Source organism: Pseudorca crassidens, chromosome 15 (assembly GCF_039906515.1).
Source record: "Pseudorca crassidens isolate mPseCra1 chromosome 15, mPseCra1.hap1, whole genome shotgun sequence".
In the NCBI taxonomy this organism is placed as follows: domain Eukaryota; kingdom Metazoa; phylum Chordata; class Mammalia; order Artiodactyla; family Delphinidae; genus Pseudorca; species Pseudorca crassidens.
The window spans coordinates 77,697,239-77,720,081 of record NC_090310.1 but is presented as its reverse complement, the minus strand read 5'-3'; the positions used below and the strand labels follow the sequence as shown (position 1 = coordinate 77,720,081).

Below are 22,843 nucleotides of genomic sequence, written 5' to 3'. Positions count from 1 at the left end.
CTTTGGCCTGGGGGTGGGGATGCATTGCAGGGTGGAGAGGAACTAAGAGCCCTGGTTCTGGCCTCCCTGTCAGGAGGCTCGTGCCTGGGGTCAGGACAGGTTCTTCTGCCTGGTTTCATTTATATCACATGTATTTTTTGTTTGCACCTGTTACCGTAAGTAGCTTCAGATGCTTTCTGGAAGCATGAGAGTGTATAAACAAACGGAGCCTCCAGACGCCCCACAGATACCGCCACCAGCTTCCATCTGACTCGCACGGCCGTGTGGGTTCAGAGCCTGGTTTCAGTCAAAGGCCTACCAGGGGCCAGTCTGCAACCCCAGCAGGGAGGAGGGCGGCTAGCCCAGAGAACCCCAGGGAGGACAAGTCCCTCGCACCTGTGAGGAAGCAGCTGTGGCTGGAGGCTGGAGGCTGGGCCTGAGCTGAGCCCTCCTGCTTGGCCTCACGCCCTCCTCACTGAGGGACTGTGTGCTCAGGCCATTCAAGATGGCTGTCCCCTGCTCTCTGCATATCCCCTGCTCGATCAGCCCCTGCTTCCCTCACGTGACTATCCAATCCTCTTAATCATAGGGCTCAATTAGTTCCTGGTAACCGAGCCCACCTGACATCAATCTCCCTGATGTGGTGAGGACTGCTGCCATGTCCTGGTGTCCTGTCCGATGGCTGCTGCACGCCGTGGGGTTTTGCTCCAGGACCGTGTGTTAAGATCCCTCTATCCAACAAACCGTTCATGTCTCTGTTGCTGTCTCTAGGCTCTTCCTCTGGTCTCAAGGCTGGGCAACTACAAAGCTTATGGGCTCACGGGGTCCAGCCCAACAGGGACAGAGGCAGGAACTGGGGCCCAAAGCCCGCACTCCTGCCCACTAACCACTGCGTTCTGCCAGGCTTCTGGCCGCGAGAGCCGGGCAGGCGTGGACAGAGCCGAGTCTAGGGGGGCATGACCCAGGCCTTTGCAAAGCCACGGAACACAAACACAGAAAGTGGGTCTGATTCAGCAGCATTCATTTTTATTTCTAAATAAGAATCCAGTGACATTACTGTTTTTCATCCATTTCTGAATTCTTTGAAGAGTCCAGTGAGACGAGGTAGAGGCTCCAGCAGAGCAGCTGCAGGTCCCTCCACCTCCGACCCACCTTCGCCTCTGCAACCCACAGCCCCACCAAGAGGAGCAGCATATTTCTCAGGAACCAGGACTAACGGCTGCCTCTCACATCTTACTTGGGGGAGGACAAAAGAACAAGCCTGACCTTCCCAATAGTCCTTATATCAAAAAGCTGTACTTAAAAAAATCCTTCATTTTTAAAAAGAAAATTACTCAAAAGAATACAAGATTCTGATTAATCTTGAGAATAAATCAAGCTTTGCAGGAGCTGTACTGGAGAAAACGCTAAAGCCTTTGGTAGCCACGAACCCCGAGTCAGCCGAGCGAGCGAGGAGCCTTCCCCGGCCCATGGGCCTCCGCGGCTCCTCAGAGCAGCGCTGGGGCCTGGAGAAGTGGCTCTTCCACGTGGCTGACCAGCTCCTTGGACAGGGGCCCATAGTGCTGACAGGTGACCTTTCTCTTGACCACCGAACTGCACAATCCCCATGGATCCCATGGCCACGGGGCCCGGCCCGCAGCTGCACTCCAAGGACTCAGCTCTCTCGCCCTGAAGCCAGGATGCTCAACGCGGAGCAGCTAGGAAAAGACCAGCTCCTGGGTAGGAAAAGCCACAAATTTTTTTTCCCTCTGGGATTAGGGACTGTGTCGGCTGGGTTGAGAAAGGGTGAAACGGGGTGGGGGAAATTAGAAAGTCTTCTTTCGTAACATGGGCAATGATGGTGGAAGTCCCTGAACATCTAACTCCATTTGTGTGAGAAATGACAGGAGACTAAGTGGAAGGGAGTGTGGCTGATTATCCGAAGCCGTCACTCTAACTGTGGTGTTTTCATTTAAAACATATTGCCTGGGGCTTTGGAGACCGGGTTCCTGGTAGAACAACTTCTTAATGATTCTGGCTGCTCTACCAGGAACGTTTCAGATAATTTCCTACCCACCACCCGGCAGGAGAATCACATGCCTGCATTCTGGAGGGAATGAGGAAGGAGCAAAGGATCTTTCCTCTTTTTTTGGCATTTGAAGTCCTAACTGACAGTCAATCATTGCTGTTGAGAGATTCCTCCTCCCACTAGAATCGGGTCAGTTCTAAGGCCACCCTAAGCCACGCCTACACCTTGCCGGACCTTCGATGGCCCGGACTTGACTGAGGAGAAGCCGGTCGCCACCAGGCCCCACCCTCACTCTCCCCACTGAAGCAGAAGAGGGATTCTGGCTGTGGCCTCCCCACTGGGGACTTTGCCACGTGTGTGGACCCCCATGGGAGTGTGGACCTGAGACCCCGGAAGGCCACCTTAGGTGAGGGCTTGAAGGAGAAGGCTCCCCACTCACCAGCCTTTCCACACTCCACTGCACACAGAGGAATCTGCAGGCAAATCAGGGCCTCCCTAGGTTGACTTGGGGCACTCAGGGGCTGCCAACATTCTGGGCCCCTGGCCTCATGTCAGCCGGGGCCCAGCAAGCATTCCCAGTGTGTGAAAAGAGGCAGCTGGCCAGGGGGACAGGGTCTGCCCCTGGGCTCAGTGAGCACCAGATGATGGAACTGAGCCACCTTCTGCCTGGCTCTGTTCCAGCTCAGCCCGAACTTGGTCTCTGGGGACCTAGGAAAAGCCAGCTTCTTTTCCTGTGAGGCCTCTCACTCCAAGCCTCTGAGCATGGTTAGTCCCAGAGGTCCTACAACCACAGGGCTGCAGAACACGTGATGAATTCCAAGTCCAAAATCGTAGGGCCTGCTGTGGAGGGGCTGCTGGGGGAGCCTTGGGGTGGGGCCTTAGCGCTACAGGACGCCCCAGCTCCCCAAGACGGCGTGTCTTCAGAGTTCACTGGCTAGCCAACCAGCTTCCCCAAAGGCACGCACTGACCTTACAGCCTTCACCTCCTCCTAAAGTATTACCTTCTCTCTGTGCTATACTTCTCCTGTCCCATGGCCTAGACCTAAAAGAAAACATGTGTGAAGTTATAGTTATGCTGGATATTTTTAATCTTCTAGGCATTTATTCCCCCAACAATAGAATTATTAGGAATGCTAAAGGTAGACAGCAGCAATTTTTGATTCTCAGGCAAAGACATCTGAAAAAAGTCCACCAGAAAAATCTCTCTCGATGGGCTTTGGCCTGTTCAAAGGTGATGGCTGAGGCACACGGGGCGCCCTCCTTGGCGGGGAAATGCCCTCCCACGCTGCTAAGCCACTACTTGGCCAGAAGAGGGCAGGAGCAGCTCACAGGACGCCCAGGCTGGCGCTGCTCCAGGCCAGGCAAGACTCTCCCCCAGCCACCTTCACACAGCCAAGCCTTGGGGACCTCGCCCCGATCCCGCGTGCTTCTCTACTTACTGTCACTCTCAGGTCTCAGCTAAAAGTGGAAGGACAGGTGGGACCTGGTGACAAAGGGCAGTCTGAACTGAGAAGATCCTGTTTTCATTATTTAATCTATGAACTCACAGCCCCCAAAATTTTTTTCCGGCAAGCTACTGAGTTTACAATGCAACTTACACCTCGGAGATCAGACTCTGAATTTCAGGGGGAAAGTCAGTTACTTACTAATTGGAGAATGAGAGAACAATCTGGCCTCTGATCCCTGCCCCCTCCCCTTATGGACAAAGGTCCTCTCCCTTTGACCTCTTCTCTCTTCCACTAAAAAGAAATAGGAAATGACGGAGACTGGAATTATGCATGGCATTAATCTTCCAGTGGGGATATTAGGTGAAGTAAAGTAATCCTATTTGGCTCAAATTATGGGGTTACGGTGGGAGATTACAAAAAGAAATCATATTTTAGCTCTATCAAGTACCAATTGACTTTTCATGCATAAAAAGGAAACCATGTGCCCTCCTGCCTGACTGGCTTTACGCTTACACTTCTGGGGCAAGGGAAGGGGTTAGGGCAGGGGTCTGGCCTCGTGGGCTGGGTACATGGGTCCTGGAGGGTCCCGAGGTCAGTCCTTCCTCACATCCAGAGCCACGCTGCCTGAGGCTGAGAAGATGGAAACATATTTGCTGCCAGCCCAAGGTCCATGCTGGCCCACTGTGTCCGAAACAGAACCAACGACATGCACATGATGAATTAAACCACGCCAGGGGGTGCTGAGTCCCAAGGCTCCAGCTGAGACCCTGAGCCACATATGGAAACTGCCAGAGGCCTGTAGATGGGCACAAGCAAGCAGGTAAAGACTTGTTAAAGGGCCGGTGAAAGGGGTGGATGCGGGGAAGTCAGAAACTCCATGTCCTCTGGACATGATTGGCAGCTCCTCACCTTGAGGTGGCCCAGGGGCCCGGACCATGGGGCCGGGGCAGGGGTGTGTGTATGTGTGTGTGCGCGCGTGGCCGGGGCAGGGGTGTGTGTGTGTGTGTGTGTGTGTGTGCGCGCGGCCGGGGCAGGGGTGTGTGTGTGTGTGTGTGGTGTGTGTGTGTGTGCGCGCGCGCGTGGCCGGGGCAGTAGTTTGTGTGTGTGTGTGTGTGCGCGCGTGGCCGGGGCAGGGGTGTGTGTGTGTGTGTGTGTGCGCGCGTGGCCGGGGCAGGGGTGTGTGTGGTGTGTGCGCGCGCGTGCGCAAGCGCTCTGTGAGCGAGTCCTGAGGGAGCAGTGGCTGCTCAGGGATTGCAGGTGAGACTCAGATGCATCTGGCTGCAGGCCACTGGAGCCCTGGGAAGGGGTGGCAGACGAGGAGCACGGGGACAAATGGGACCCAAGATGGTAGAGAATTGGGAGGGGAAAAAAAAAAGATGCCGATGAGCAGTGAAGGTGCAGCAGGTAAACGGTGGGCAGAGCCCAGGAAAAGGGGCCTCTGAACAAACAAGGACCACTGAGTAAGGAATCGAGGTCAGGGAAGGGACTGCTAGGCTCTCACCACTTTGTAAAAGTGCATGAATTTAAACTGAATTCAAAGACAGCAGCTGCTGGCCAGCATAAACCCTGAAGACTTTCCCTCTAGAGGGTGCTCTGACCCTACATTGAATAGGGTCACTCACCCCCAAAAAACCCAGGGATACGGCTTCCAATGGGGCTCTAGAGAGGTGCCTGTGCCCTCGTGCTCGGTTCCAGTGTAAACATTCACAGTATTCCCAGAGAAGGGCAGTAGCTGCCTGCTGCCCAGGGAGACAGCCTGTGAGGTGCCAATCAGAGGTAAAGAGAAAAAGGTCACTCAGTTTCTCTTTCTCAGGGAGTGCAAGCGACATCACGAAGGGGAGTGTGAGGTTTCCAAGGCCTCTGAGCCTGCTGCTTAAGTGAGAACCGCCGCTGCTGAGGGTCGAGGTGCCTTGATGACGCACAGGGAAGCGGCGGCTGGCCTCTCGCCCTGCTGCTACCGACACCCGTCCGGCAGGGAAGGGCCCCTGTAATGAAGGCAGTGGCCAGGGATGGCGGCAACGGCGCACCACGCTCCCGGGACGCCCTGCACAGTGGGTCCATGGCAGGATTTCTCCTCTCAGGCACCTTGGCGTGACAGATGACTATTCCCCGGCTACAGAAGCAGAAGGAAACATGTACCTGCAAAGGTGGTCCCTCCAATCCGCAGGCTGGGAAGCCACCCTGAGGGCAGAGGTCCAGCCCAGTGGGGAGCGGGGAGAGGGTGCTTCAGGGCAGCCGGCTGGCTCCAAAGGCCTGGGAGGTCCTGGGTTAAGACGACAGTAGCCTGTGCGTCACCCTGCTTCCATCCGCCCCAAAGAAGTGCCACATGCACACGCCTCGGGGGCCCTTGCTGGGTGGCCGTCCTGGGAGCCGCGGGGAGGCTGGATGGCAGTGCTGCGGCCCCGGTTGCCCGGAAGCCACGCGTCCTGGTCGGTCACAGCAGCTCCTGCTCGTCGTCCTCGGAGCCGGAGGGGCCTTGGCGCACCTCTTCGTACCACTTGTTGGTGAGGGTTTTCATCTGGATGCGCCCGTGGTGGAGGTCCTGGGGTGGGAGACACAGCAAGCCCTTGTCAGTGGTCTGGCTCAGGGTCAGGGCTGAGGAAGGGAGGAGACAGGAGGCAGGGGGCGCGGCCACAAGCAATTTCAAAGTGTTAACTGACTAACCGCAAGCTGGGATCATTCTCTGTTGGGGAGGAGATAACGGGAGGTGTCACCCTGGAACAGGAGTAGGAGGCAGGATGGCATGATGTTAAAAAACCTGGCCTCTGGAATCAGACACACTTGGGCTCTGCTTCCAGCTTTGCCAGGTACTGGCTGTGTGACCTCGGGGGGTTACTTCACCTCTCTGGGCCTCAGTCTCCCCGGCTATCAACTGAGACAACCCGCTGCATCTACTGCATGGGTTGCTGGGAGAATGAAATGAAGCAATCGTGAAAAACGTCTGGTGTAGCGCCTGGCTCACAGTAAGAACTCACGTGCTGACAGCGATCCTGACTGCTGAGGGAGGGAAAACGGGGCTCAGGACCAAAGCGGGGCAGCAGCCAGAACCCCTCCCCCACCCCGCACGGTGCAGGATGACGGTTTCAGCAAAGCAGGCCCAAGCTGGTCCCTGAGTGTGTCACTCACTGTCAGGCCAGTGGTGCCTGGAGGGATGGAGCAAGAGCCCTGAGCCTCGGGCCACTGTCCAAGGCCCTGGCAGGTCTGAAATTCCTCAGCTCAGATTCAGTAGCCGATCAATGTCCCAAGTCTATCATCCAGGAAATCCAAACTGGGTTAACAAGTCTATTATTAAACTAGCACTGGAGACTTCCCTGGTGTCACAGTGGTTAAGAATCTGCCTGTCAATGCAGGGGACACGGTTCGAGCCCTGGTCCGGGAAGATCCCACATGCTGTGGAGGAACTAAGCCCGTGAGCCACAACTACCACAACTACCGAGCCTGCACTCTAGAGCCCGCGAGCCACAACTACTGAGCCCACGTGTCACAACTACTGAAGCCCACGCACCTAGAGCCCATGCTCTGCAACAAGAGAAACCATGACAATAAGAAGCACGCGCACCGCAACGCAGAGTAGCCCCCGCTCGCCGCAACTAGAGAAAGCCCACGCGCAGCAACGAAGACCCAGTGCAGCCAAAAATAAATGAATTAAATAAATAAATAAACAAACCAGCATTAAATACGGCAGCGAAGGAAAAACAGCAGATGCAGAGTGCTGCAAGCATGTCCAGCCTGCGAGGCTGGGAAGGAGAGAACGCTGAGTGGGGAGAGGCCCCCACCCAGCCCGGCACGTGGGTCTTCCCTGCCCACCCTGCTCTTGGCCACTGCAGGCCCTGAGGGAGGAAGGCGAGGGACCCCTGGCCTGCGTCCCACCTCCTGGGTCAGCCGCCGCGTGAAGAAGGGGTTCAGGTACTTGGCATCCAGCCACAGGAAGCCTTTGAGGTCCTGCCGCCTGACGTAGTGGGCTTCGTACTCCTCCTCGGTGAGCTCTGACAGGTGCTCCGACTCGACGGTGTTGCCCTGCGGCGGGTGGGGGGAAGGCAGCCGAAGGCTCGTCAGCTGACACCTGCCTGGAAGCCCTCACACCACCCAGCCTACCTCCTCCGCAGCTCTTCACCCCGGCCCCTGTGTCCCCAACCCTAACGGTGGCAGCAAAGAGGCCTCCTGGGAGCCTGTAGGGAGGCGGGAAGGTGTGTAAGAAAACGATGGACATCCAGGAAAATCAGAATTGTGAAGAAGTTGGAAGCTCAGGGCTGGGGCTTGGTCTACTGTAAGCTCTCCAGGTGGCTGTCTGTGCGGCCAGGACTGGGAGCTCTTCTAGGCTGTCTCTTTACCAGTGAACTGAATGAGGGAGGCGGCTTTTGTCGTTTTTTGCCTGCAGAGGCCCATTCTGGGTACATCTGCTGGTCATGTGGATGCAGCAGGGAGGGATGTGGAGAGGGAGAGAGGGAGGGAGGGAAGGACCACCCACCCTCTGCAGGGGCGACCATAGGCAGTTTTGCAGTCGCCCCCAAGCGCAGGTGTACCCTGGGTGTAGGAGGTGGGAGAGAGGGAGCGGCAGGGAGGGCATTTCCCTGCCGTGGAGCAGCGCTTCTAAACTCGGGCCGGCGTCAGAATCACCTGGAGCTTGGGGAGCCACAAAATGCTGGGCCCACTAGGCCCACCTGCAGTTCCTGATTCAGCAGGTCTGGGAGGGGGCCCAAGAATGTGCATTTCTAACAAGCGCCCACCGATGCTGCTGGACCAGGAACCCCACCTTCACGACCAGTGATGGAAAGTGGGGTGGTTAAGAGTCTGTGTGACCAGGGCTGTGTGGTTTGGTCTCTGTGCCTCAGTGCTCTCATCTGCAAAATGGGAATCATGAGACCATCTGCTTCCTGCAGGTTATCAGGGACAGTCCAAGGACAGCGCAGGCACCACAGAAAACATGCCCTAAACAGCAGCTGCTCCCCCCGAGCACACATCCTGGTTCTACCAGAGCTGTGCTTGGCCAAGTGTGGCTGTACCTCCCGGCAACTCATCAGAAATGCAAATTCTTTGGGCGCCCACCCCAGACCTGTAAGACCCTGGAGCCCTCCACCAATCCTGACACCCACTAAAAGCTTCGAGAACCTATACTTGAACTTTGGTTAAAAACAGACAAGAAGGCTGGTGGATGGGGGTGGGGGGAGAAGGGCCACGGAGAGTGAGGAAAGTTCTGTGAGCCAGCCCTGTCTGACGTCATCTGAAGGTTCTCTCAGCAGCACAACTCTGGCTGGAGAGGCCGCGGGCAGAGACTGGAGGCCAAGATCCACCCAGACTGGACTTTCCAGAGTGAGAGGTGGGCCACATCCCCCTTCCCCACCTCTGGTTGAGGATTTCTGTGCCTTCCAGGGCTGAGTAAAGTTACTGATGGCCTTGAACAAGGGAACTAGAAAAAGATGCATTTCTGCAAAAGCATGTGCGTGGAGCAGGGAGTGGTGCAGGAAGGCAGGACCAGAGGCCAGGGCCCGAGGGAACACAGGGCAGGAAAGGCACAATCACTGTGACTCAGGGGAGGAGGGTGGCTTGGAGGAGGCAGAGGTGGGCAGGGGTCCGGGGGCCTCAGGCTCGCTGCAGATGGCCTTGGGCACCTCCACCCCCAAATCATGCCCTTGCCTGTCCTCATGGAGGGCCATCTCCTGTGACTCTCCAAGCCTCTGTGAGCACTTTCCCCTTATCTAGCCCCAACAGGAGGCTTTTTAGTAGATGCTAGGGAATGATACAATTTTGTCATTTTGTGATTTTGAAACCCTCCTTCCAGTCCCGGCCTGATGGGGCGGTGTGGTTACTGGCAGGGGAGGAGCATTCCTGGAAGAGTCTGGAAGGTTCACGTTCCCACGCCACTGCCTCCGTGGCTTCACGAGGCCGGCAGACAACCCACCCCAAAGAGTCACGCTTCAGACCCTGAGTCCAACCTCCTTGTCACTTTGGGAAGCTGGTGCGTGCGTGTGTGCATGTGCTGCGCGCCTATGCGTGCGTGCCCAGGGACGGATCATCCTCAGATCGTGTCTCGTTCCCCCATTTTCTGGCGGCGAGTGGGGACCCACCCTCTGCCCCTGCCCGCCCGGCCGGCACTCACCATCTTCTCGGTCTTGCTGAGGTTGACGTCCTTCTTGTTCCTGCGGCGTGCCCTGGCATCCTCGATGTCCGCGAAGCGGATGAGGGGCATGGTGCTGCCGCCCAGCAGCAGAATGGTGAAGAGCACGATGCTGATGGTGGTGGTGCCGATGAGCTGCCGCTTCTCCATGGGCTCCAGGTCCAGGTGCAGGCTCAGGGCGTAGGGGATGGCCCCCCGCAGGCCTGGGCGACAGTGAAGGGAGTAAGAGGGACGGAGGCAGGCGGGAGGGGGCAGCAGTTCGCGGGGGATCTGGGCCCAGCCCGGCACCACGGCCGCTCGACATCCTAATGCACCCACTGGAGAGTGCGAACTCAGCCTGTGAGGCTCTGGGGTGTGAGAGAAGCAGGCGCAAGGAACGGAGGCTCACCTCCGCTCCCACTTCTCAAGGCGGCAGAGCGGAGCGGGTGAAGTGACCTGTCCAGGCTGTGAAGCGCCGGGCGTGTGCGTGTTGAGGATTTATCAAGCCCAGCGCTTATGTTTTAGAAACACGACAGCTGGTGCAGACGAGCCCTCCCTGTGCTACGTGTTCCGCGGACATGACCTCATCCGATTGTCACAGCTGTAGAGCTGGTCCTGTTATTCTCACAGCGCACAGATGAGGCGCCGAGACTGAGAATGAGGTGTCCTCCCAGGGCCACACGCTTTACTGGCAACGTCACAGAATGCCTTTTGCCCAATGCCCACTGTAGTGGAGGATGCCACCCCCGTGGTGGCCAGCGGCTCAGGGGACTGCATCACGGCCTCTCCCTTACTTCCTGTTTTGGTTCCCTGGGAGGGTGCTGGCTGGACTGAGGGGTATGGACTGAGCCGGGAAATGGCACGTTCTCTCTAAAAAACTTCCTGGCTTGTCTGGTGCCATACGGGGGGACAGAAGCTCCCAGAGCAGCGGGGAGGAGAGATGTCAAACGAGGACTCGTGTGAGGGTGAGGGCCTGAAGGAGAAGGGAGGGCGGGCCGGGCACACAGCGACAGGATCTGACCCAGACGTGGAGGCCGGCGCATCACAGCATGATGGGGGGCTGGCTGCTGCAGCCCAGACCCTATATGGGGACACAGCAGGGCGGAGGGAAGGGGGTGGAATTAAAAGAGACACGGGGAGCAGAAGCAACAGGTCACAGGAGCAAGGGGAAGGTGGAGTGACCAGGGAAGGGAAGGGCCTGGAGGATGCCCGGGTCCTAGGAGGCTGGCTGCGCGACGGTCTGGGCACGGGGTCGGGAGTCTGGCTCCTGGGTCCACCCCTTGGCCTCCTGCTTTCCCTGGGGCCTCCCAGGCTGGCACGAGGAACGAGACACAGGGCCTGCCATGACGGCGGCCCGAGGATGAAATGCCTTGGCATAGAACAGCATGTGCGCAGAGTAAACACTTCGTAAGAGGGAGCCACGTGTTATTGTTTCCTGTGGAAGGAAGGGGGATGCTGGCAAACAAGCAGCTGGGGCAGGAAGGTAAGTTCCGTCCTAGACAATGAGATCGCCATGGCTCCACAACATCCAAGGAGGATTCAGACACTGGAGTCTGGATCCCAGAGGGAAGGCCTGGTCGGAGGAAACAGCTTTGGGAGGGTGGGAACCAGATGGAAGTTGAGGCCACAGGACAGGTGAGCTTGTGAGAGCGCAAGAGATGAAGCAGGTCTGAGGCTGAGTCCTGAGGAAGCCAATATTTGCTGAGGTGCCGGTAAAGGCAGATGGGGACCTGGACAGGAGCCTGAGGAGATCCCAAGGGAAAGGAGGGGAACCAGAGCATGGCCTGGAGGCCAAGGGAAGAGGAGAGGGTATCCTCCCAGTCAGAGGGCAGGTCGGTGGGAGGAAGGAGCCCCAAGCCGAGGAGGCGGGTGGGATGAGGGCTAACCGGTGCCCACCAGGTCTGCCTGGGGGAGGCTGCTGGTGACCCGGGCGAGGCCAAGTCCAGCCCTGAGGACAGGAGGGGAGGAAGTGGAGAAAATGGGCAAGAAAAGCTCACTCAAGAGGTCTGGCCACGATAGGAAGAGATGGGGAAGCAGCTGGAGGGGACGAGGAGCAGGGGTTTTGGCTGAAGTCGTTGGTTTTTTGCGGGGAAAAGGAGACTCTTCAACTGTGGAATGATGGCGGAGCCAGTGGGACAGGGTGAGGATCCAGGAAGGAGGGAGGGAATCAATGGAGAGAGGCCTGGACAGCCTGAGGACACCCGGAACCAAGAGCCCTCCCTGTTTAAAGCCACCGCCCACTTCCCTGTAGAGGTCTCTCACCGCACCCCGCGACCCCAGAGAGCTCACATACTTTGTAAAATGCCTGATACGTTTCTCAGATTTTCTCTCAGATTTTCAAGACCTTGGATCAACTACTTGACGATTTTTTTCCCTCACTGGCAAAAAAGATTAAGAAAAAAGTTTCTCTCACTGTACACACATATATACACACCTACCTACCTAGATCTGTCACACACACACCTATGAATATATTTTAAACAAGGTCTTTTGAAAAGGAAATCTGCGAGAAATTTACAGATATGCTGTTGGACAGAAAACAGCTTACAAAGCACGTTGCTATACCCTGACCCACACAGAAATATTTTAATTATAATATTTAAACAAGAAAGCACAAAGAACTGGATGTATTTGCTCCTAAGTAAATTTAAAGATGTCTACGGATCCGGTTCTTTAGGAGTCAAAGATTTATGAAATCATTTCGATCCTTTAAAAAGCAGAGGAATATGGGATTGAACAGCAACTGAAATGGTCAAATAAACTATCAGAACTTAGTAACTGAATAAAAAAAGTCCAAATCTAACCTATAGTACAAAAAAGTTTAAACTTTAACCTTTTTATTCTGAGCCCCTTGTTACTTCAGCCTAGAAAGCGCTCAGGTGGGAGGGGCGCCGTGCACACCTTGCCCTGGGCTACCCCGTCTGTCCAGGAAAGAGTGGAGGGAAGGAGGGCAATCCTGGCTCTGCCTCCTGGGGCCCCTCGTCCCGAGCAAGTCCTTTACCCTTGAGCCTGAGGTTCCTCATCTGTAGAGCAGACACGCACCACCCACTTGCTGCGCTGTGGGGAGGGGTACCGCCTGCGAAGGGCCTCGCTCAGGGCCTGTGTTATAGCAGGCGCCCTTAAACGGGAGCACGTGCAACTTGGGGCCAATGAGGCATGCTCGTTTCGCAAGGGCTCCGGGGACAGGCACGTGCATTCTCCGCAGGGCCTGTGCCTTTACAACACACATCTTCCCTCCACCGTTCGTTCAAGATTGGGCTTACCGCTGAACCACATGATGAACATCATCTTTGGTGTGATTTTATGATCTCGGAAGAAGTTCAGGAGGTAGGAGAGAGGGAAAATGTTCACCGCTCTGCCAAACAGCACAAGCACCTGTTAACAGCAACAAACTAAGTCTTAACATGGAAACCTCTGGTTCTTCAAGTTGAAGCTTGTTGAGGCTAACACAGACCTGGTAACACACCCATTATAAAGGCAGCATCCCCTTGTCATCAAAGACATGAACTCAGTGCTAGGCAGAGACCCAGGAGATGCCAGTTTCTATGTGTCTAGGAAAGGATTAAAGCTTTGTATGTTACGTTTCCATTGTCAGAAAGAGAGGACTAACAAGGTATCAATGACAGCTTCAGTAATGCCAAGAGGCCGTGCAGAAGTACCCAGAGATTAATTTAAGGGTAATCTGGCTCCTCCAAATGTGCTCCGCTGTGGGACGGGCCTGCACTGATCATTCCCAATGGGCTAGCTCTGGGGGAACAGACAAGGTATTCCTGCCTCTCCCATGGGGGCCCCACTCCTCAGGGAAAGGAGCGAAGACTGAAAAGCGCCTACCTATGTCCGTAAATGCTGCTCCCTGCGCAAGAGGAATGCACAGGTGGGTTCTAACAGGAGGTCACATACACCCTATCTAGCCAGTTGCTTGCCATGGCTTTTGGTTCCTAGCCATCTCCAAAGGCATGTCGATTTCAGCAAAATATAGCTTTATGTAAAGTCTAAATCTTATCTAAGTGGCTTCTTAGAACTACTTATTAATTTACTTCGTTTCTTCATCTTGGTTCTCACCATAACTAACTTGAACAGAATAATATGTGTGTGTGTGTATATATATATATATATATATATATATATATATATATATATATATATATATATACACACACACACATTCTAAGGCTCTAAGTTTATTCTTACAACCAGCATGAATTGAGTGTGCTTTGGACTGTTGTGCCTTGGAAGGTCAAGTTAATAATTACCCACAATCATCTAACATTTATATGCCACACAATGCTCTAATGATTTTATATGCATTATCTTGTTCAATTTACATCCTTCCAAAGGTCTCATGAGGTAGGTATTACTGTCTCTATTTTAGAGACAAGTAAACTGAGACAGCGAGAGGTTAAGTATTAAGTAACTGGTCCAAGCTGACGCAGGCAGGAAGTGGTGGAGCCAAGTCCCAAACCTGGCTCGGTCCCCAGAGCCCATGCCCTTGACCACTGAGTGAGTCTAAGGTAATCCATCTGAGCGGCACAGGCCATCTCTAGGAGTGCCAGGGCCAGACTGACCAGTTGCTCAGGGGAAACTGAGTCACTACCCCAGGCATCGCCTCATTTTTCTTTCCCTCCCAGCTCATGGCTGAGATCGCCACCTCCCTGTTTCACCCACTGAAATCTAATCCTCCATTCCCACATGTGTGTTTCAGGGTTGACCAAATGTGGCCCCTTTCACCCACTGACCACATTAAAGGCTACTATACTTTCTATAAAAGACTTTTGCTGCTGTTTTCTTGTCCTAAAACCTGAGTTTGGAGGACACATAACAGTGATAAAAGCAATGAGCTTGTGCCAACTAAGGCAGAAGCACCCAGATTGCAAGGGGAAACATCTTTTTCTTTAGGGTTCCTTATCTTCTCTGCCTCAGGTTCCCCATATGCCAAATAGGTAGGCCTCACTGGTTTGCACGTGGTAGGTGACAGTGATTTAAAAGAAAAAGCCTGCCTCTCAATAGCTGTGTTTTGTTAAGTGGAGCTGGTAATAAGAGTTAAGATGAATTATGGTAACTCAACAAGCTGTGCTTTGCAAGTGCCTTAAATTAACAGAGGATCTAAAAAGACAACAAACAGATCAAATTAGGGACAGGAGTATAAATCAGCAGGAGGACCTATGGGAGATGAGTTCACACTGACGGGACAGAGACACAGGAGGGACACAGACGAGGGACCTGGGAACACCAGGCTAATGCCCAAATGTTAGCCATTCCCGTCACTTTGATCAGATGCCTGAGGGAGCTGGACCTTTCTTTTAAATGCGTAAACATTTATTTTTCTCCCATTCCATTCCCAAGATCTGATTTGAATGCAAATGATTAAACTTCTATTTTTCTTTTTTAAAGGTACATTTTAACTTGTCTCCTACTGCCACCACCCCTCTCTCGTCCAATTACAACAGTTTCCCAAATCTTCTCAATGATAAGAATCACCTGGGATGATGATTCCTCCAGATGCATCTCCAAAGGAGGTAAGGGCCTCGTAATCTTTACCTTGAACAAGTGTCCAAGGTCATGCTTATAAATGGACACATTTGAAGGAAACCACAGCAAGAATTAGGTATATTCATTATAATCATCCAGAAAAAGTAGAAAAGAGAAAGAAATCTTCCCCCGTTCTACAACCACTGTGAACATTCGGCTGCATTTTCTTACATATTTTCTTTTTTCTATGCATGCCGTTTTTACATGGTTATGATCAATTACACATTTCAATTCTGAAATCTGCTTTTACTACCTAACGTTACAAACTGGTAAATTTTTTTTTTTTTTTTTATGGCTGCGCCTTGCAGCCTGCAGGATCTTAGTTCCCTGCTGACCAGGGATCAAACCTGGGCTCCCTGCAGTGGAAGCTCGGAAGTCTTAACCACTGGACTGCCAGGGAAGTCCTGAAAAAAATGGTAATTTTTAAAGAAGACTATAACAGTTCAAGGCCACTTAAAATTAAAACCAAGCAAGAATTCTTTTCTAGGGATATTTATTTACTTAATTCCATCCCTTCCCATTTATTGTATGTTCATGAATTTTTAACAAAAAGAAACTTCAAACAGAAGGTTGTCTATGTAGCTGTTGACTTTGACCAGTTAACAGTTACATAAATGAATCCAGAATATGTGGTTATCGATCTACAAATAAGTAGTTAAATAAAAAACAAGGAAAATACTTACTATGCACCAGATGACAAAGGAAATTTCAAACTTGTGAGGGAAACTAAAAATGGACAGGCCAAGAAATGCAAACACACATGTTTCTGAAACAAACCAAAGAATGGATTATTCAGCCTCAACTATTTTCTTCCAGTACAGCATGGGACTGTTATGCAAGCAAACATTCAGAAGTTAATCAGAATCCAGTATACCACTTTGCTTATTTTCTGGAAAATCCTGCAACCAGTACCTTGGCAAACTTGTCCTTTGATTCTCTCATTCTTTTCTATCACATAAGCACCAAGTGCTTGCTATTCAGAATCTCCTAATTTAATAAGCCAGCTGTCAAATACCCATGCAAATAAATACTCTCCCACCCGGGGACGGTGATAAATATATGAATCTGTCCATTTGCTGAACACTGTGATCAGCAAGGATCCCAACTGCGGCAAAGTGGCAAAAATTCAGAGCAAATGACTGCAGACGCCATGTGACTAGTGTGAAAGGGCCCTTTGTTAACTTCCTTGCCAGAGTGGACAAAGCCAAATGACTGACTTCACATATTTAATGTTGCCACAAAGTTTAGAAGAAGGCTTACATCCTGCAGGATTTGCAGGAAGAAATACATTTCAACTCTTGGCTCCACTCCACAAGTCAAAGAGAGTCTGGCATTTATTCTTGCTGTACAAGCAGTCACTTGTGTATCCTAAGAAAAAGCACCTTAGAAATTCCTAGCACCAGGCTCCCCGCTTAGACTGTAACATCCTCCAGAATAAACGTAGAGCCAGGGAGACAAAGACACTATTTTAAAAGTTGAGCATCATAAAACATCAAGGCTGTTTTGAAACATTTCAGCAATGTTTTTTTTCTTCAAATGTGTATCCTCTTAGAACAAGTCCACAAGCTGGACAGTATACTTACCCTTCTCCTCCTTGAATGTTTTTATCAAATATTTTTGTCATCTTTTGCAATCAGCTTATTTAGAACACATCCAGATCTATGTAATGCTTTTCCCTGGCAGCACGAATACTATTATGTGGACACGTCACGGTTAATTTAATGAATCCTTGATGGATATTTAGACTGTTTCTATTTCTGATATTGAAAAAGCAACAACAAACATCCCTGTGCACAGACTAAATCCCTGATGGTAGAATCGCTGGGTCAAAGAGTATGTGCCTTTTAAATTCAGACTGACGCTGCAAATGACTCTCCAAAAAAGATGGCATCAATGTATATGCCCGTCAACAGGGCCTGTTTTCTATACGTTTGTGCCGGAAGTGGGGAATCACCAAACTGAAAATCTGATGGGTACAAAATAGAATTTGATGGATGTTTTGCTTTACATTTCCTTACGGTGAGAGAGTCTTTCGCCATGACTTTCTGAGAAGGGTGCTGTGGAAACAATACCCACTGGGCCAGGAAGAGACAGACCGCTTCCAGACTCACTTCTTAGCCATAAGACAGTGCTCAGATCATGTGACCTGAGACTCCCTGTTTGTGGAATGAAGTCTCTGCACAGCTTGCCCCCGACTCCCAGCACGTGACAGTGTGGAACTGGTGCTTCGAAATGAGACAGCCCACAGAAATGCCAGGGGAGGTGCTGATGGTGACAGGCAGAGCACAGCCACTTGGGGGCCGGTGTAAAGGGACAGTGTGAGAGTGGTTCCTTCACTCCCAGGTGTAAACTAGGGGCAGGTACATGATGGGTTCATCAGACTGTGATGCATAACTGAAACTGCTTAAGAGAAACAGTCATCACGGTGTGGCCCAGGCCAACGATGACACCTCTAATTCAGGGTTTGCCTGAGACACATCCTTCAAGATGCTCTTGTGAACAAAGGATCCTGTGGACAAGTTTGGGAAATGCTGTCACTCTGTCTCTCTCTTAGAAATTCACAATGCACGTTGGCGGAAAAGTCTCACAAGTTCAGAAACTTGTTCAACTTTATTTACCCCAGGATTTCCCAAACTGTTTTTTGACTATGGAGTCTTTTTTCACTTAATTCTCATCAATATCAGTTCCAAGGAACGCATTTTTTAGAAACGTCACTTTCATATATTGCAAATACATGAGTCTCAAACGTTCGTTATTCGCAGTTCTCATTATTTTTTGGTCTTAAAATTACAGGCATCGAAAGTTCCATTTGTTAGGTATTAGGCTTACTTTATGAAATGTGAAAGCCAGAGTAACAAACAAAAGATAAGGGAGTGCAGTATCTGGCTCTGAGGAATTCTGCTGCCTCTTCTGTCAGGGAAAATCTCAACGGACTCCTGAAACAGGCTGAGGAAGAACAAGTAGCTCTGGGTAGGCCCACGCCACGTGGGACCACACAGAGGCAGAACTCACCGCACAAGAAGGCCACAGTCCGGAGGGTTTGCTGCATGAGGATCTGGGTGACTGGGGACAGGTTATGGTGTGTGTAGTGAGACATCACGATGCCTGAGAACAGGATGGCCATAATGCCTAGAGAGGGACAAAGGGGCAAAGTGCACAGACATGAACAGAACAGAAAAGCACCTTCCATGTGATAGGCAATAATGCCTCACACTTCCTACAAGTCCCTGGAGCCTATAGTATTAGGTGTTTTAAGAAAAAGGATGGGAAAATAATACCTGAGGCTTCCCAGAGGCTGCAGAGAACTGCTAAGGGCCCGTCTCTCTGGCAGCTTCATTACCGGCTGGGTGACCTTGGGCCAAGTTTCTTCCCCTCACCAAGCCTCAGTTTTCTCAACTGTACAGTGGGACTAATAGTACCCACGCTCATGGACATGTTAGGAGGGTAATGCAGAGAAGCCATGTAAAGTGCCCTTCACAAGACCAGGGCAGAACAGGTGTGAGCCGTCACTGTCATCCATGGATATAATAGGGGCAGGTGAACCACTCTTGGGGCAGAAAGGGAACATAAGAATCTGGGTATGGAGAATGGGTGGATTTTTATTTACTTTGTCATACTTTAATTTTGAATTTTCCTATAATCGCTTTCCTATAATCGCTTTCCTATAATCGCTTTCCTATAATATGATTATAATCCTATAATCATATTATAATTAACCTTATAATATGAAAAGAGAGATGTGTTATTTAAAAAAAAGTGATGTCTTTTCTTTAAAGGTCACCATGAGAGAGTCTACAACTTTTGTTGTGTACTCAGGATTTGAGTTTCAACTTTTGTCCACTGCCCCTAATCACTGCTGAAGCCACTTCCATGGGTTTCCTCTCAGTGTCTCCCTGGCAAGGCAGCAGCAAAGAGGTCTTTATTTCATGTAAGGAAGCTGAGATTTTTACAAAGCCATTAAACAAGCTGCCAAGATACATGAATTCCAAGTCAACCTTTATAAGCAAATATTTAACTCACTTATGCCATTTTGTAGAAACAGATTACTGGCTAACTTTCCATTTAAAAATGAGTGAAGCATAGGAGAATGTCCTACTTGGGAGGGCAGGAAGCAAAGGAACCGGACAGGAAGTGCGCTTGGGGGACAGAAGTTTAGCTTTGATAACTGAAGGCTGGGTCTCTTCAAAGAAGTCTCAAAAAGGGGCCCTGCTTCCAATTTCCCTCTTCCATTCCCAGAGCTAGTACAAGGCTTGGAAGAATGCCCTTGGTCTGTTGGTCCAGTGTTACCTGTCATCCATTTAAGTGTTCCCACTTTCAAGTGACAATCCTCTCCTTGGTCCTGCCATGGGCAGAGCATGTCTGGCATACTAGCCTGACTTTTACACCCTAATCTTGAGTTGAGGAAATATGCACAGGAGTCAAAGAGATGTCTTTATATCTGACTGTACATAAATGAAGTTTTGTTTTTTCTTTTTGGTGCAATAAAGTTTGTTTTGGCAGAAAACAAAATGATTGAAAAACACAGAATTGCGTTGGAGACATTTCAACTGCCAAGCTTGCTGCATAAACAAGACCTTACAAAACAGAGGAAAACCCCGCTCTTTGCGGTGCCCAACAGGTATTTGCTGGCCAGAGAGATAGCAGTAGCTGGAACGTGTTATCTCCTAGCCCTCTTGGGAAACAGCAAATTCCTTTGCTCTTTCATTTTTCCCAAAAAGGAGGCCAGACAGGGAAATTCCAGCAATGCTGCCCAAGAGCCACACCTGATGAGCCTGGAGAAGGGAAAGGAGAGGGCAGGAGACTTCTTTACTTGCTACTTCAGAGCAGTGAGAAGACTCTGGAAGTTACGAGTCATTCTGAGCCTCTGCTCCGCTAGATAAAACACACAATAACAACACCTCCGGCTGTCCCCTCAATTCATCTGCTCTTCTCAGTAAGTTCCTGCAGGCAACCACCCGAGAGCTTCTCCTTCCTGACTCTGCATCTAGACCACAGACGCCACAGGCAATGTGAGGTGAAACAGAGGGAAAGACCAGAACCGTCGAGGTTGGGGGAGGAGCACGCGGCACAGCACACTTCAGTTCCTATGGACTTGCTCCTAAGCCTCTCTCTTCCTTCCGTGCAGTCCAATGCTAGAGATGGCTCTGGCTTCTGCGCTCTCAAAGGGCTTTGTTTCGCCAGCCTGCTTCAAGAAGGGTTATCAATTCACTGCAAAGCTGAGGCTTTGGAGTTCTTACCCTGAAGGGAAAGTCAACCCCGGAGGAGCCTGAACCACTTAAGCTGTGAATCACAACCGCTTAAGTTGTGACACGAGTGGCCTTCCGCCCACGTCGTCATTCTGCCTACAGAACGAGGTCATCATAGCCCACGGGAGTCCCGGTATTAAACAGCCACTGCAGAAAGCCAAAGGTTCTGGAAAGTCAGCTCTGACAGTGAAACGTGGAACTTCCCGTGGGACTAGCATCAGGAGAGGCCACTGCCAGAGGCCCAGCAAGCTTTCCTCCACAGGAAACAAGGAGACAGGCTCAACGCAGCAGGCGTCTGGCTGGCCGCTTTAGTCTGGTGCACTGTAGGCTAGGGGTTGGAAACCCAAACTCCTCAGGGGCCAGACAATAAAAATAAAGATTAAAAACAATAAGCGGGTGACTGGCACATGGGCAGAGAAGGCACAAGCCCATCTATAAAGGGCTGATGGCAGCCCTGTGGATGGAGGCCTAGTGCTGGCCAGTCTTCCTTCCGGTTTTTGAGAAACTCCAGAAATCTGTTTCTTATGGGAAATCTTCCAACTTTTTTTTTTTTTTTTGGCCGCGCCGCACAGCTCGCTGGATCTTAGTTCGCTGACCAGGGACTGAACCCCGGGCCCCTGGCGGTGAAAGCAGCGAGCCCTAACCACTGAACCGCCAGGGAATTCCCAGAAATCTTCTGACTTTTAACGACAGCAACTAATTGAAGTGTTTAAACATTTTCTGTAGAGGTAAACAAATCCCATTTGGGGGCTGAATTTGGACCATACAGAAATGGGCCCTCTGGACTACAAGAGTGACCAGCCAGCCACGACCTTCATGCCAGTCCAGTCTGGGGTCGGGGGAACTCTCAAATCCCGGGGGCTAAAGGAAAGAGTCAGGGTCAGCAGTGGGTACAAAAGCTGCAGGGACAGCTCAAGTGTCTGCCCTACGTGCCCTCCCTAAGCCCAGGTGACTTTACCACTTAGACGACCCTCACCCACTGCAGCTGCCCCCGGCATAGGCTGCAAAGACACTGAAGGGGAAAACGGTCCAGCAGGCTCACTCCTGGAGATAAAAGGCCTGGGGATTTAAAACATGCCCTGGAATGAAGAATCCTGACACATTTACTTCTTTCAGAAGGCAAGTTCATTTAAGGAAGCAGACAGCAGTGCAGCAAGCGGTCAGCCTCTGAAGGCAGGCAGGAAAAGAAGAGAGGGAGGGAGGAGGGAGGAAATCCACTTCTAGTCTCAGTTAAATCCATTGTTTCAAATGTAATTAAGGAATAAAGGGATTCAAATCCAAAAGGCAGGAGTTGAAAGGGTATTGTGTACAATTTCTATTGCACTGAACTTTACTGCGGGTAAAACATGATGTACTTCTTGAAGGCTGAGTCAGGCCATAGTCAGTTTTGTTTGTTAATTACCCAATAAGGAACATATTTTGCTATAAAAAATCTGAACTCAGAGGTAAAGAGTAAAACAAGACTCTCCATTCACACCGCCTGCCCAGAGGTAACTACCATACAGTTCAACATGCAGATTGCCAGCTCTTTTACTATGCCATTATAAAGTTTATCTGTCTTTAAAAAAAGTAATAAACAGGGTCTTCCCTGGTGGCGCAGTGCAGGGGACACAGGTTCGGGCCCTGGTCCGGGATGCCTCAGAGCGACTGGGCCCATGCGCCACAACTACGGAGCCTGTGATCTAGAGCCCGTGAGCCACAACTGCTGAGGCCCGCGCACCTAGAGCCCAAGCTCCGCAGCAAGGGAGGCCACCGCAATGAGGGGCCCGCACACTGCAGCGAAGGGTAGCTCCCGCTTGCCGCAAGTAGAGAAAGCCGCGCACAGCAGCGAAGACCCAATGAAGCCAAAAAAAGAAATAATAAATATATTTTTAAAAAGTAATAAACAGTATCATACTACAGATATGACACGTATTACTGGCACAGTGATTTTTAAAAAGTCCTCCAACACTTGGCTTTGCGTGTGTAACAGAATGCCAACTCCTTCCCAGGCCTACAGAACCCTGCGGGATGGGGTCCTTGCCCTTCTGTTTCAGCCACGCTATCTTCCTGCTCTTCCTGGAGCAAGCCAACCTCCCTCAGATCTATCTGGGACTCTCGGCACCTGCTGCTCACGCTGCCAATCACTCCCTCCCCAGAGCCTCCGACGCTGGCTCCTTTTCACCACACAGGTCTTAGCCCCAGTGCCACCCCTCTGAGGACACCTTCCTGACCCCCTACCTCATAACGTTCCTGCCCCCGTGACACTCCATCACATTACTCTGATTTCTTTTTTTCACATCACTTCTTCCTACCTGAAATTACCCTATGTGTTTGCTTACTTGCTTATTATCTTCCTTCTCCAGGCAGAAACCTGATCTTGTCTTGTTTATTACTGTACCTCTGAAACCAAGGAGCGTTCTCCGCACAGGGTAGGCATTAAATAAATATTTACTGAATGGATGAGTGAAAGGTTTTTCTTTTTCTTTTTTAAATTTAATTAATTAATTAATTTTTGGCTGCGTTGGGTCTTCGTTGCTGCGCGCGGGCTTCCTCTAGT

The 22,843-nt window shown here is 51.3% G+C and overlaps 1 protein-coding gene across 7 annotated transcripts in view; it reads right to left on the bottom strand.

Moving 5' to 3' along the window:
* Positions 1-983: 983 nt before the first annotated feature.
* Positions 984-22,843, bottom strand: part of SLC9A8 (solute carrier family 9 member A8) — a 71,301-nt gene continuing 49,441 nt past the window's right edge. For 6 of the 7 annotated variants that reach the window (XM_067708416.1, XM_067708420.1, XM_067708417.1 and 3 more), the window contains 6 exons: positions 18,071-18,187; positions 15,742-15,824; positions 12,793-12,904; positions 9,533-9,753; positions 7,306-7,452; positions 984-5,977 (listed from right to left, as the gene is read on the bottom strand). In XM_067708416.1, coding sequence (XP_067564517.1) covers positions 5,870-5,977; positions 7,306-7,452; positions 9,533-9,753; positions 12,793-12,904; positions 15,742-15,824; positions 18,071-18,187 — 788 coding nt within the window. In that variant the 3' untranslated portion in view covers positions 984-5,869. The remainder of the gene's footprint in view (positions 5,978-7,305; positions 7,453-9,532; positions 9,754-12,792; positions 12,905-15,741; positions 15,825-18,070; positions 18,188-22,843) is intronic. The other variant, XM_067708421.1, reaches the window with a different exon arrangement.